At 44.4% G+C, this 12,845-nt stretch overlaps 1 protein-coding gene across 9 annotated transcripts in view; it reads left to right on the forward strand.

The window, feature by feature from the left end:
- Positions 1-12,845, forward strand: part of LOC118769425 (rap guanine nucleotide exchange factor 2-like) — a 104,715-nt gene that overhangs the window by 77,682 nt on the left and 14,188 nt on the right. For all 9 annotated transcript variants that reach the window (XM_036516500.1, XM_036516506.1, XM_036516499.1 and 6 more), the window contains 9 exons: positions 1,008-1,139; positions 6,425-6,602; positions 7,808-7,944; positions 9,750-9,908; positions 10,129-10,281; positions 11,137-11,301; positions 11,684-11,791; positions 11,916-12,119; positions 12,352-12,460. In XM_036516500.1, the coding sequence (XP_036372393.1) occupies positions 1,008-1,139; positions 6,425-6,602; positions 7,808-7,944; positions 9,750-9,908; positions 10,129-10,281; positions 11,137-11,301; positions 11,684-11,791; positions 11,916-12,119; positions 12,352-12,460 (1,345 nt within the window). The remainder of the gene's footprint in view (positions 1-1,007; positions 1,140-6,424; positions 6,603-7,807; positions 7,945-9,749; positions 9,909-10,128; positions 10,282-11,136; positions 11,302-11,683; positions 11,792-11,915; positions 12,120-12,351; positions 12,461-12,845) is intronic.

A 12,845-nucleotide genomic window follows, 5' to 3' on the forward strand; every position in this document is an offset into this window, starting at 1 on the left:
GGCCAAAATTCGTCTCTCCCTCTTTCTTCAATTTCAAGCCACCAGCAGCATCGTTCAGGGGCTTGAAGTGTAGGCCACCTCCAGCCCATAATCCTCACCTATAACTGGGCTGCCCTGATTGGTACCACTAGAATTTCCCATCATCCACTGCAAAACAGGACGTTTGCATTAACTGCATCCTGTAAACTACATCTCCTCTCCACCCACCTTCCATGCTCTCTGGTCCCCACCCCTGTGTCACCCTGATGATCTACCTCCCAGGCAGATTAGCCTGGAATCACCAGTTATGTCTCCGCAGCAGGAGGAATGACTTCATATTGTACCATACATATATGCTGTGGAAATGGGAAATCCTGTAAAGTGAGTCTGAAATGAAAGTACATATAGAGGAAGAAGTAATTTATTTTGTAATGAGTTTTCTAACAGTGGGTGTTAATGTGTATTACTGCTGTTGGAATTATTTCCATTTAGTAGGAAACACTTGCCAAATGTTCTGCCATAGATGATAAGCCTGTACTTTTCCAAACTAGAGCATCCTCCAGGGATTCTTGAAAAGAAAGATATTAAGGAATTCTAAGCTCTATCTCCAATTACCATGTAGATGGCAGTTAATGCTGCCTCTCTCATTAAATTCAGTATTTCTGGACTTCTTCCATTCTCGCAGTGTTTTGGGATAGAAAAAAAGTGCTACACAACAAACCAATTGTCCGCAAGCTAGCTGTCCTGCTGTGTTTTTAGTATTAGGCGGTACTGTATATGAGAATATACATATCAGCTTGTGTCAGCTACATAAGTGACATAAGTGTAATTTGGTTTGAAATAAAATCCAGGTACAGACAGATGTGTGGTTTTGTGTGTTTGCCTTTGAGTGTATGAATGTGTGTGTGTGTGTGTGTGCGTGTATGAATATGTGCCTGTATGTGCATTTGTATTTGTTTGTGTGTGTGCGCGTGCATACATGCACAGCGAGCTCTCTGCCTCTGACCGCTTGTTTTGCCTCTGTGCAGCTTCCTGCAGACTTCTCCAAGCTCCACCTGGCTGACAGCCTCCACCCACAGGTGACCCACGTGTCCTCCAGTCACTCAGGATGTAGCATCACCAGCGACTCTGGGAGCAGCAGCCTGTCAGACATTTACCAGGTACTGCTCTGCTGCAGCAGCTGTTAGATCAAAGCCCACAGGGTACGCGAAACGTCACAACGTTAAGGGCATCCTAGTGTTCTGTGAAGCCCAGGGAAACGGTTCTGTTGGACGTAGCAACCATTAAAACCTCCACCCCCCCTTCTCTGACCTTGAACCAGGCTAGCTTGCTTAGTTCAGGTTCTGGATAGGTTCCTTTTAGCCAAATGAGAATAAGGTGCATAAGCTCAGCTTATCATTATTTATGCTTCTCTGCATACAGATGAGCTGTGGGTGGAGACAGAAAGCTGTGTAACCATGCTGCTTGCATCAGTGTTAAAATATATTCTGCTCTTCTCTAATCAATAGAAACATATCAGTTTTAGTGTGCAATAACAATTCAGTCTCTGTGATTGGTAATACCTACATCTGTGTGTCATACCACGTACTACCACTCTGGTGGTGTCTGATGTAGTGGAAAGCAATTGTGCCACACCGGCTCAATCCACCCCTGTTTCAGCATTACAGTGGAAAAGGGGTACATTTAATAATAAATTGCTGTATAAAAATAAAAATAAATATATAAAAATAAAAATATAAAATAAACCTAAACCCCTAATGATATAAATGTACAATAAAAATAATTAAATACTGGGTAGATAGTTATATTAAGTAGTGATATAGTGATGTGTGAATAGTTAAATAGTGATATTATTTTATGGGAAGACCCAAGGTGCACTTTAATAGCCTTGGGGGCAGTATTTTAATTATGTTTGGATGTTATTTATATTTATGTGATGTGTGCTCTCTGGGTATGTAAATGCGATTCCAGTGTTTTAGAATTTTCAGGGAAAATATCATTAAAAATAAGCTTACTGGCAGCACAAAAATATACACATACACACAGAGAATGCATTCGGTGATATTTCATCATCACTGTGTTGTTTGTAGATGGACATCTGAATTTTGGGGAATCATTTATCTGTGGCTTCCCTGGCTTAACCCACCCTAATCCCCTTACCGTGACTAGAGACCCCATTGGCTCACACTTGACCCCCTGCTGGGCTGTTGGGACAGTATCCACAGGCACCGCTGTGCCCACTTCTTGATCCCAGTCACAGGGCCATCTGTTTGTTTCCCCGTCCCCATGTCCCTGGTACCTTCCCTACTGGCCTTTCTCCCTGCATAAAGTGATTTCCTGCCCAGATACACCCAGAGCTGCTAGACTGGGCCATTCACAGCAGACAGTTCAGTAACCCTGCCCAGACACATCTAGACCTGCTAGACTGGGCTAGCAACAGCAATAACTTATATACCTGGTGTAGCTAGCCTGTGCCAGTATAAGCAGTACTGTATATACCCAGCACTGCTAGACTCGGCCAGTATCAGCATTATATATACACCAGAGCTGCTAGACTGGGGCAGTATCAGTAGCATATACCCAAAGCTGCTAGGCTGGGTGAGTATCAGTGTTCTATACCTAAAGCTGCTAAACTGGGTCAGCATCAGTAATGTATACCCACATCAGCTAGACTGGGCCAGTTTCAGCAGTATATACGCACAGCTGCTATACTGGGCCAAAATCAGTGGTATTTACCCACAGCTGCTATACTGGGCCAGAATCAGTAGTATTTACCCACAGCTGCTAAACTGGGTCAGTATCAGTAATTTATACCCACAGCAGGTAGACTGGGCTGGTATCAGTGTTATAGAAAGCTTGCCATCTTTCCCCGCTGTAGCCCGCTCTCTGCTCGTGGAGGCTAGATGAAGTATTCCCTGTTAAATTCCAGGCCGACTGTGTTGGGATTATGGAGCATTAAACGCGGATGATTAGGGCGACAGAGGGGCTCATCCAGCTCTGCCGCGATCGAGATCCTCTGTGGTTTAAACAGAGGTCCGTGCAATCAAAATATGACAAGGGAGCCAAAAACACAGCTCGTCACGAAACATGGCGTATATTTTTGCCACGCAATATTTCTGTTTACGGCAGAGACCGCTGCTGCGGGCTGCGGAGTGCTTTGCTGGTCTGGACTTGGGATTGTAGATGGCTTTAAATATGACACCATCTGAATGCAAATTTAATTTAAAACTGCACAATTAGGAGTGGCAGTACACAAATGATGGCACTTTGTTCGTGACAGATAAGACACACACGAGGCTAATTAAGCTGTCAAGGGCCGGTATCTGGAACATCAAACTGTTAAGATGCGAATGAACAATGAAGAACCTTCAAGTGTGATGAATAAGGCATTTATCTTAATTAGAAATGACGTGATGTGGGCGCCCAGGTTTGATTTGAGCACGTTCTTTTTCCAAACCTCTGTAGCAATATATCAGGGATCGCTGTCTTGGCATTAGAATTGAATGTAATGGCATTCCACTGACCTGTCTAGTCTCCCTGTTTTATTGAAGTGAGTCGCTGATGCCATTTGGCTGTTGTGTTTATTGAGGAATGGAGCAGGTTCTGACGGATCAGTAATGGGCTGGAGTGGTGTCTTTGTGTGACAGAGCTCATTGCAAGTCATACTGAAGTGGTGAACTCACCAGGCATCTCAGACATAAAGGGAAGAAGGCGTGATTTGTATTTTGCTGTCATATTTACAATAGGCAAGTCAAAGTAACTGATGTGCTCATATATTTTTAAAATATATTTAATGTTTAAAATAATTGGTCTTTCTGTGAGGTGAATAGGCTAAATCAAAGTTTAGATGATAGTTGCAGTGATTGAGTGTGTGTATGTATGTATACACACACACACACGCACACACACACACGCACGCGCGCACAAAACATGATCCGATATATGGCTGTTGGATGTCCACAAAGCTATAATCTTAACATTATGATGTATTTGTTGGAAAAACAGACTGTGACTGTCTTTATGTAGGTGATTTTTTACGCAATATGTGCGGTGCATCATGTGTTATTTTAAATGCATGTGTTGTTCTGTTGTCATGTACTCTCATATGCTGTAAATCAGTGCTCCCTGCTCGCTGCTGTTAAAATCCTGAGATGGCATAGATGGCTGCTTATTTTCTTGCCTTTTGCTGAAAGCTGGTGTTGGGTACGAGTCTGCTTAAAATGAATTATGACAGGTGAAGCATTGCGCTAAAAGCTGAGTAGCAGCAGTATTGCTGTTCCTTGCGGTTGCCCCCCCAGCGCCGGTCCCACTCTTTGTTGCTCTGTGAGATGAATTATCCTGTGACTGGCCAAGATGGCAGGCTGTTTTCTATTTGAATAAATCATGAAATTTGTTCTTCAGATGGCTGAAAGCATTGATCCAAGAATAGACCCATTGAAATATTAATTCCCCCATCCCATTCATTGTGACAGACAATGTACATTATGAGATAAACTCAGTTAGCGTGTGGGGAAAGGATAATTGATTATTTCGGGGATTTGTGTGTAATCTTTGGCCCTTTTTTGCCTCCGATTAACATCAATGAGGAAAAAGGTCTTATGTCCTCATCATAGCGGGAGCCCTGTTCAAAGCTTCCCTTATTATATTTAAGTACAATTCTACATATAGTCGTATTTTTGGTTCATATTATGTATAATTGGAAGGGAGTTATTCTGTATGAGCTATTGATGAGCAGGATGAACATGCTCTGAAGTAATGACAAGTCCTCTTCGTGTCACACTGTGAATTGCAGTTACAGGCCACCAGAATGGGAGTCAGAACCAGGCTACTGTCAGGGTGTGGCTGCCAAGCCTGTTACTTTGGAAGGGATTCACACAAGCATTGTTCTGGGATCCGTTTTGGGTTTAGACCCAGCAGACTGCACTTGAGCATTAAAACACTTGGACATGATTTACCCTGTGTCCTCTTCACCCCCCCCCCCCCCCCCCCCATCTCTCTCTCTCTCTCTCTCTCTCTCTCTCTCTCCGATCCTCTTGTGCCACCTTCTGTCACAATGTTGTGCAACATTTAAGATTTTTATTTTTTGCTGCTGTAATTGAAAGAGTGCAACTGTGCATGTGTTCGGTGGCTCGAAGACTCGGTCTCAGAAGTGAAGTGGGTAGCAAAGAGAAGGTCTCACAGTCCAGAACAAAGCGAAGCTCCAAGCATTCACTCTGCACAGCATCCTACTGTAAGGCGGTGCATAGGAAAGGAAACCACGTTACGAGAGCAATTACTACGGTGAGGAAGGCAAACGTAATGGGATTCTGCGGTACATGGGAATCCTTTGTTCCTCTTGATGTTCCGTTAAGCACTTGCAAGTTTGTTGCGCAACAGAAGTTTACACAGGCCTGACATGCTGTTTCATGAAAATATGCAGTGTTCCTTCCAACGAAGAGATTTATTCTAAGGCATTAATTAGGATCATGGCTGTTTGTTCTTTCCTGACAAAGGAAGCCCACACCAGCTTAGGGTGTGTGTGTGTGTGTGTATTTCAGGCAGCGATAAGGAGGGGCAGAATTTAACAAGGCTAGACGCGGGGGCGGGGCAAAACCCAGAGGGGAGGGTGAGGACAAGGGCAGATGGTTTTAGCAGAATTAACAGGTTACAGGATGTGTGAAGGGTGTCACAAGCATTTTTTTTCTATTTGTTTTTTGGAAGGTGTTGATCCCACCCCCCCACGATCCCCCCCACACCTCCTGGCTGTTTTCTCTTTCTTATCTCCCTCAGCAGGGACTTAATGCCTCATCGTGTCCCCCCCCCCCCCCATCACCCCCCATCTGTCTACCCTTGATGGCCGAGCCGCTCTCTGGCTCTCCCTTCTGATTTGTGTCAGTCTGATGTCACCAGATAGGTGGCAAAGTGGCTCCGGATAAGATGGAGCGAGTGCCCGTGGTACTAATGAATTCACAATCTCGGCGCGGAGCAGATTAGTCAGGGATAATTGCGCCGTTTGTTACAGGCCCTTGTTGTGAGAGAGACCGTTCTTCTCCTGCTGCTTTGGCAGCCTGAGCTCTTTTGAGTGGCAGCAGCACCCCCCACCTCCCCCCCCCCCCCCCCATCCCTACCCAGTCCTGTTGGTTTCTCCACTCACCATGGTGCTGGTACTTATTCCATCTGATAGATAAGGCCTTTGTGTTCAGTTTGAGAGTAGATAGTTATTTGCAGCGCCTCTTTTAAAACTGAAGCATATTTGTCTTCCTTTGTCTTAAATTTTGAACTCATTAGTCACATGTATTGCAACTGAAGGAATGGCTTCATGGTAACTGATGTGTTAGGGTGATAACAGTGGCTCCTTTCCCCAGGCTAATTCCTGCTCTGTTAAAGGCGCCCCTGATAAAAAGGGGTGCTGTTGGGGGTGCACCTGGAGCTGGCTGTCTGTGACCGTTAAGTCTCTTTCCTTCAGGCCACGGAGAACGAGACCGGAGACATGGATCTGAGCGGGCTGCCCGAGACGGCGGTGGACTCAGAGGAAGACGACGATGAGGAAGATATCGAGCGGGCCTCAGACCCCCTGATGAGCAGGGACATTGTGCGCGACTGCCTGGAGAAAGACCCCATGGACAGGACAGACGATGACATTGGTAAGTGGACGCACATACAACTTACAACACGGACATATACTATACATCCTATATACCATCATATGCACCATTATACCATGGACACGCCACACCGTAATTGTGCACATACAATATACAGCTTGTAGTGCATGCGCGCACACACACAAACACACAGCATACAACGTATGCCAAACTTATAAATACACCACACATACTATATCACACACCACAATGCACCACTGACATACACACACGCCATACCCTTTGTGCAGTTGCTAGAAAAGCGTAGCAGGTTTATCCATTGCTAAGAGATTGTTTACAAGCTCAGGAAATCCTTTGTGCCTTGACTTTTTTTTTACAGTGCAGCTGATAAGAGCTTTTTGGGAAGTGCACTGCGTGCTTTGGTCAGCTAATGGGATAAAATGAGAGGCTTGCAGTGCTCTGCGCGGGAGCTCTCGCTCTTTGTATATGGTGACATCATGTGGCTGAGAGGCCCTCTCTCAGCACCCTGTCACCATTATTGGCCCCGGGGTGTCTGCAGCCTGCGGCTCTGCCCCACAGCGCTGGAGGATTTGGCCCTCTCACTCATATATGCGGTTATTACTGCAGGCATGAGGGAGAAATTAGCTCATGTTTAAGTTATTTATAGTGGTGTTCAATGTCATGTTATATTGTTGGTGTTAAGAGTTTGCTGAAGACATAGTGCCGGGGAAGAAAATACTGCCTGCCAGGCTGTGCAACATTCTGCAGACAGCATGGCTTCAAATGGCATGACATCACATCGAGTGCCAGCCATGTCTGCTACGATGGTGGTGGACTGAGAAAGCAGGACCTCCAGGAGTCCACTGGCAATACTTTCAGAGTCTCTGCAGCCTACCTGTGGTCACAGTCATAGCTCGCATTATTACAGGGATTCCTTTTAATTGTCACACAGAGATGCCAGTGGCCCAATGTGCACATTCAACTTTATGAAAGGAAAGACTGCAGGCGGCCTCTAACACTAGAACTGCTACGAAAGAATGGTTCCTTCCCTATCATAGATGGCAAATTATATATATATATATATATATATATATATATATATATAGGACAAATCTAATGATTTAGAGAGTGTTCATTGGTGCAGAAGCTGGGATGGGGGGAGTTCATGTATCTCCACCTCACACGCGAGTGTTTTGACAGTTAATATGAAACCCTAGCTTTATTTCTGCGTCTCCTCCTAACAGAACAATTACTGGAGTTCATGCATCAGCTGCCGGCGTTCGCTAACATGACCATGTCCGTGCGGAGGGAGCTGTGTGCCGTCATGGTGTTCGCCGTGGTGGAGAGGGCCGGGACCATCGTTCTCAACGACGGGGAGGAGGTCAGCGGAACGGCTCGCGCCTGCGGGCCAGTCCTTTTCTGTTTTCTTCTCGTCTTCGACCTTTAATGATACAGCGGTTTGCTGCTCCGTTAAATCTGAAAGAAGGATGCCTTTTGTTGTCTCCGCCGGTCGTGGCATCGTGAAATTGAATCCATAGCTGAGGCAGAAAAACGCATCGCTTGTCTGGCCTTCTCAGTGTGAAAAGGCCTCACTTTTGAAGAGCCTCTTTCATTTTCCACTGCTGTGCCTCCAACTAAAAGAACAAATACCAATCTGTCCCTGAGGCTAATTTGATTCAAAATGTGTAGTGAATATAGAATAGATAGTTACATGTGGTCCTGTTCGTAATGTACTGAACACCATTCAGTAGATTAACTGTGCCCCACCGTGATAATAAAGGATTACTGTTGAAGGGTGATAATGATAAGGGCTTGCAAATGCAATACCACAAAAATTATCATTATCATTACATTTAAATAATACCACATTAAAGATAATAAAAGGAATTCAAACTGACTGACATGTAAAAATTGCCCACTAAAGGATTTATTACAGATTAATTTTGATTTCAGATCTAAATTGGATCATTATCATGGTCAGTGATGTATGCAGTCATGATGGTTCCTGAGAGTGGCAAGTTTTTTTTTTTTTTTTTTATTTTTCTTTTCAAACGTGAACCATGAGACATGAAAAGTGTACTCCTTGTTTACAATACAAGCCAGATAAGTTGTTTTTTCTAATTTTGAGACTACCGTTACACTCAACCAGATTTGCCCTTGTTTTTTTTGTCTACACAAACAGCACTTCCTCCTGTCCCTATGAACAATGATACAGTATCACATAATCCCCTGCTGAGGGGATAATTGAGATGATACATTCCGCTGTATGCGTACGGAATTACAGGGTTTTGTAAACGTTTTCCTATAAATGTTAGCCTTAACAAATTTACTGCTTCTCTGATTGAGCTGATTAAGATTATCGAAAAATAATCTCACAGATAACGAAAAATAATAATCACTTCTAAATCCCTGTGTACTCCTCTGGATATCTGACCTATTGTGCATGAGTTGTCGATACATAAAGGGACGTGTTACTGGAGAACACACATCTGTTTATCTGAACAAAACGAATCGCTTGATGCTAACAACAACAGGCCCACAGTCCTTTGTATGCATCCATCTTTTGGGGTGGGAGCACTTCACTATCAGTGTCCAGTTACACAAGCCAATTTACCCAGGACTCATATCTTTGTAGTAGTTTTACATATGACAGAAAGGGAGAATTAAGCTGTCAGTCACTCTCCAGTACAATCTGAAAAGGGATGGTTGAAAGCATCTTAAATATTCTTTAACGAGCTGTCCTTTACTGCTCACATTTGCTCACATTCACTAATGCTTATTGTTCAAAATTGGCGAATAATTCAGCAGAAAGAGAGGGCCCATGTTCTTGCAAAGCTGATCCGTTTATTAGAGCTTTGTTAAATTTGTGCACAGCGCACAAAATTATTTCATTAGACATCAGCTGCATGCATTGCGTTTCATGATGTAGCTATACTTAGCCTGTTTAAGTTGAGTTTACTACTGTGTCAGGGTGAAAGTAGTATGTGGTAGTGAGGGGTAGTGGTTAGTCGAGTGGAGCTGTAGAGTTACAGGTTTGAATTCCTGGTGCTGTTTTGTACCCATGAGCCTGATTCAGTACCTGACTTGCCTCAGTTAATCTAGCTCTGCTGGTGGACATTGTGTGAAATGTAAGATTTGTAAGTCACACTGGCTACATGTATGTAACATGTGGCTTTTCTGCCCCAGCTGGACTCCTGGTCAGTGATCCTGAACGGCTCTGTGGAGGTGACCCACCCTGACGGGCGCACGGAGATCCTCTGCATGGGGAACAGTTTCGGCGTGTCCCCCACCATGGAGAAGGAGTACATGAAAGGGGTGATGAAGACCAAGGTGGACGACTGCCAGGTGCGTATCCTTCAACAGAAGCTCCCAGCGTCTTGCCCGGCAATACGCCGTACGCAGGGGAATACCAAAACAGGAAGCCGTGATGCCAGTGATGTCATGAGAATCTTTGCCTGGTCCTCTCAGGGAAATCCCTCTTTCTGTTTCCCCTCTGTGGGAGTACCTGGCGGTTTCATTTTTGAGGCCGAGCCACTCTGACTCCAACCTCTCTGTCTGTCTCCAGTTTGTGTGCATCGCCCAGCAGGACTACTGCTGCATCCTGAACCAGGTGGAGAAGAACATGCAGAAGGTGGAGGAGGAGGGCGAGATCGTCATGGTGAAGGAGCACCGTGAGCTGGACCGCACCGGTACCAGGAAAGGACACATCGTCATTAAGGTACGGACAGCTTCCCTGAGACTGAGAAGTAACGGATTTAGGTCTTGGCTTGGGAGGAGGAATCTGCTCATTTGTGCCTGTACTCGCCTGTAGGCTCTCACTGTATTCTTCCCTTTTTAGTGTCAGTTCAGTTTCAGCTGTTATAACTTTACAGTTATCCGCCCACTGTGGTTACTGTCAGATATGTGAAATATCCAACCTCTTAATTCGTTATGATTAATGACGACTTCACATGGTTTTAAATTAAGCAAGAAAAATAGTCAGAAAATCCAGCATCCCACTTAGTGAAAGGTAAGAAATGAAAAGAAGCGGTTTTTATTGTTTGGGAATAATGTGAGGTGCCGGATATGCTGTGTTGTGATGCAGTGGTGCGTTGATGTTGTTGAGCTGTATTAATCATCTGGCTCCCCCTGTGGATTGAGTAACTCGTCAGTGGAGCTGGCCTCGAGACAGCAGACAGCCATTTCCCTCTGCCTTCTCCCCCTGGGGCCATGTATTTTTAGCTCCTTTCCTTCTCTTAGAGTCCCTTGTCTTGGAAGAGCTGCAAAAACATTTTTATGTTGGGGGGGTTGGAACTTATTTAAAAAGCATAGCTGCAAGTTTTTGTTTAATGACATCCAGGTAAACCTTTGTTGTAGTTTGTGTCGAGATAAAACTTTCGGCTGGTTTTAAAATCTGTGACAGAAAAGGTGAAACCAATAATTGCAAACAAAAAAAGTTTCATGATCTGTACTTGACGCTGTGATCTGAAATTTGATGTTGTTTGAACATGTTTTGGCAGGTATGCATTAAATAAGAACACGTCAAATAGGTATTTTGCTTTGTGACATCACAGTCAAATCCACCTGTTTTCAGGGCACAACCGAAAGGTTAACCATGCACCTGGTGGAGGAGCACTCTGTGGTGGACCCCACCTTCATCGAGGACTTCCTGCTGACATACAGGACCTTCCTGTCCAGCCCCATGATTGTGGGCAAGAAGCTCCTGGAATGGTTCAACGATCCCAGCCTCAGGGACAAGGTAAAACACACACATATTCTTCCTCCAATGTCAGGGACAAGGTACAGCACACACATGTTCTCTGTCTAACCTTAAACACTAAGTATGACATGTACATACTCACACGTTCTCGCTCTAGCCTCAGGGATTTACTATAAAGCAGCTCTTCCATTTTCAGTTTTGGGGGAGTTCCTAGTCTAGAGTCACATAAAAAGTAGTACCACATATGTGGTCAATCCTAGAACTACGAGGTTTTGCTTGTTAGATTCATTACTGTTTTCTGAGAGAAGGATTTTATGTAGGCCTCTAAATTCAGGAGTGAAGATACAGTTCAAGATAAAGTTGAAGCCTAGTTTTTAGAACTTACTTTAAATATTTCTGCCTGGTTTATTTTCCCCTCAAGGTTACACGGGTAGTGTTGCTGTGGGTGAACAATCACTTCAATGACTTTGAAGGTGACCCTGCTATGACTCACTTTCTGGAAGAATTCGAGAACAATCTAGAAAGAGAGGTAGGCCAAAAAGAATACATTTCCATCAAAAAGTGCCTGCTTTCCTAATTTACACTACCTTTCTCAGAATTATACTGTGACTTAAGAAGTCAAGTTTCATTTCTGTTTTTTTTCCTTTTGATAGAAAATGAATGGGCACTTAAGACTGTTAAACATTGCCTGCGCTGCTAAAGCCAAACTGAGGCTGGTGACCCTCACCAAGCCCTCGCGGGAGGCCCTCCTGCCCTTCACCCTCCTGGGGGGGTCGGAGAAGGGCTTCCGGATCTTCATCGACAGCGTGGAGGCCGGCAGCAAGGCCGCCGAGGCCGGCCTGAAACGCGGGGATCAGGTACAGCACAGCTTTCACTTCTGCGGGTAGTTCCCATAACTTTGTTTCTGTTGAAGAGCCCTTATTTCCCAGGGTGGTGCTTGGCTCTGGCTCTTTGTGTGGTTATATTGTCATCATATTGTAATTCCCCACAGTTGCGACAGATTCATATTCCAACCACCACCCACAGCACGCGGTTTTCTGTCCTGAAATTAACACTAAAATCATGTTCATTGTGTTGGTTTCGCTGCAGATATTGGAGGTGAACGGACAAAACTTTGAGAATGTTCAGCTCTCCAAAGCCACCGAGATCCTGAAGAACAATACCCACTTGTCTATCACTGTGAAAACAAACTTATTAGGTAAGATTGGAACGGGGGAGGCTGTGGGACTGGGCTGAACAGAACAAACACTGGCTGTGTTCAGTCCAGGAGGTCAATACCTGCATTTGGCAGGTACCTGCAGCCTGAGAACGAGGCCAACTGTGCTTGAGCTGAGAGCACTTTCCGTTAGTCTGCCTTTTCTTTTAGTCTCATATAAACTTTCTGAAGCAGTAGAGAATATGTATTTCATTTTGAAGCTCAGATCTGATTACATTAATGAATAATAACATACAACTATTTAGATCGTTATAGATAATGCTAGCTACAGCTGCAAAATCAGGTTTTAGATTGCTTGCAGTAGGTCTCTCTAGCTACAGTTCTGTTTTCTGTTTTATGTAATTAGAAGTTGTTTTTCCACTAGATT

This window comes from Megalops cyprinoides, chromosome 22 (genome assembly GCF_013368585.1).
Source record: "Megalops cyprinoides isolate fMegCyp1 chromosome 22, fMegCyp1.pri, whole genome shotgun sequence".
Taxonomy (NCBI): Eukaryota; Metazoa; Chordata; class Actinopteri; order Elopiformes; family Megalopidae; genus Megalops; species Megalops cyprinoides.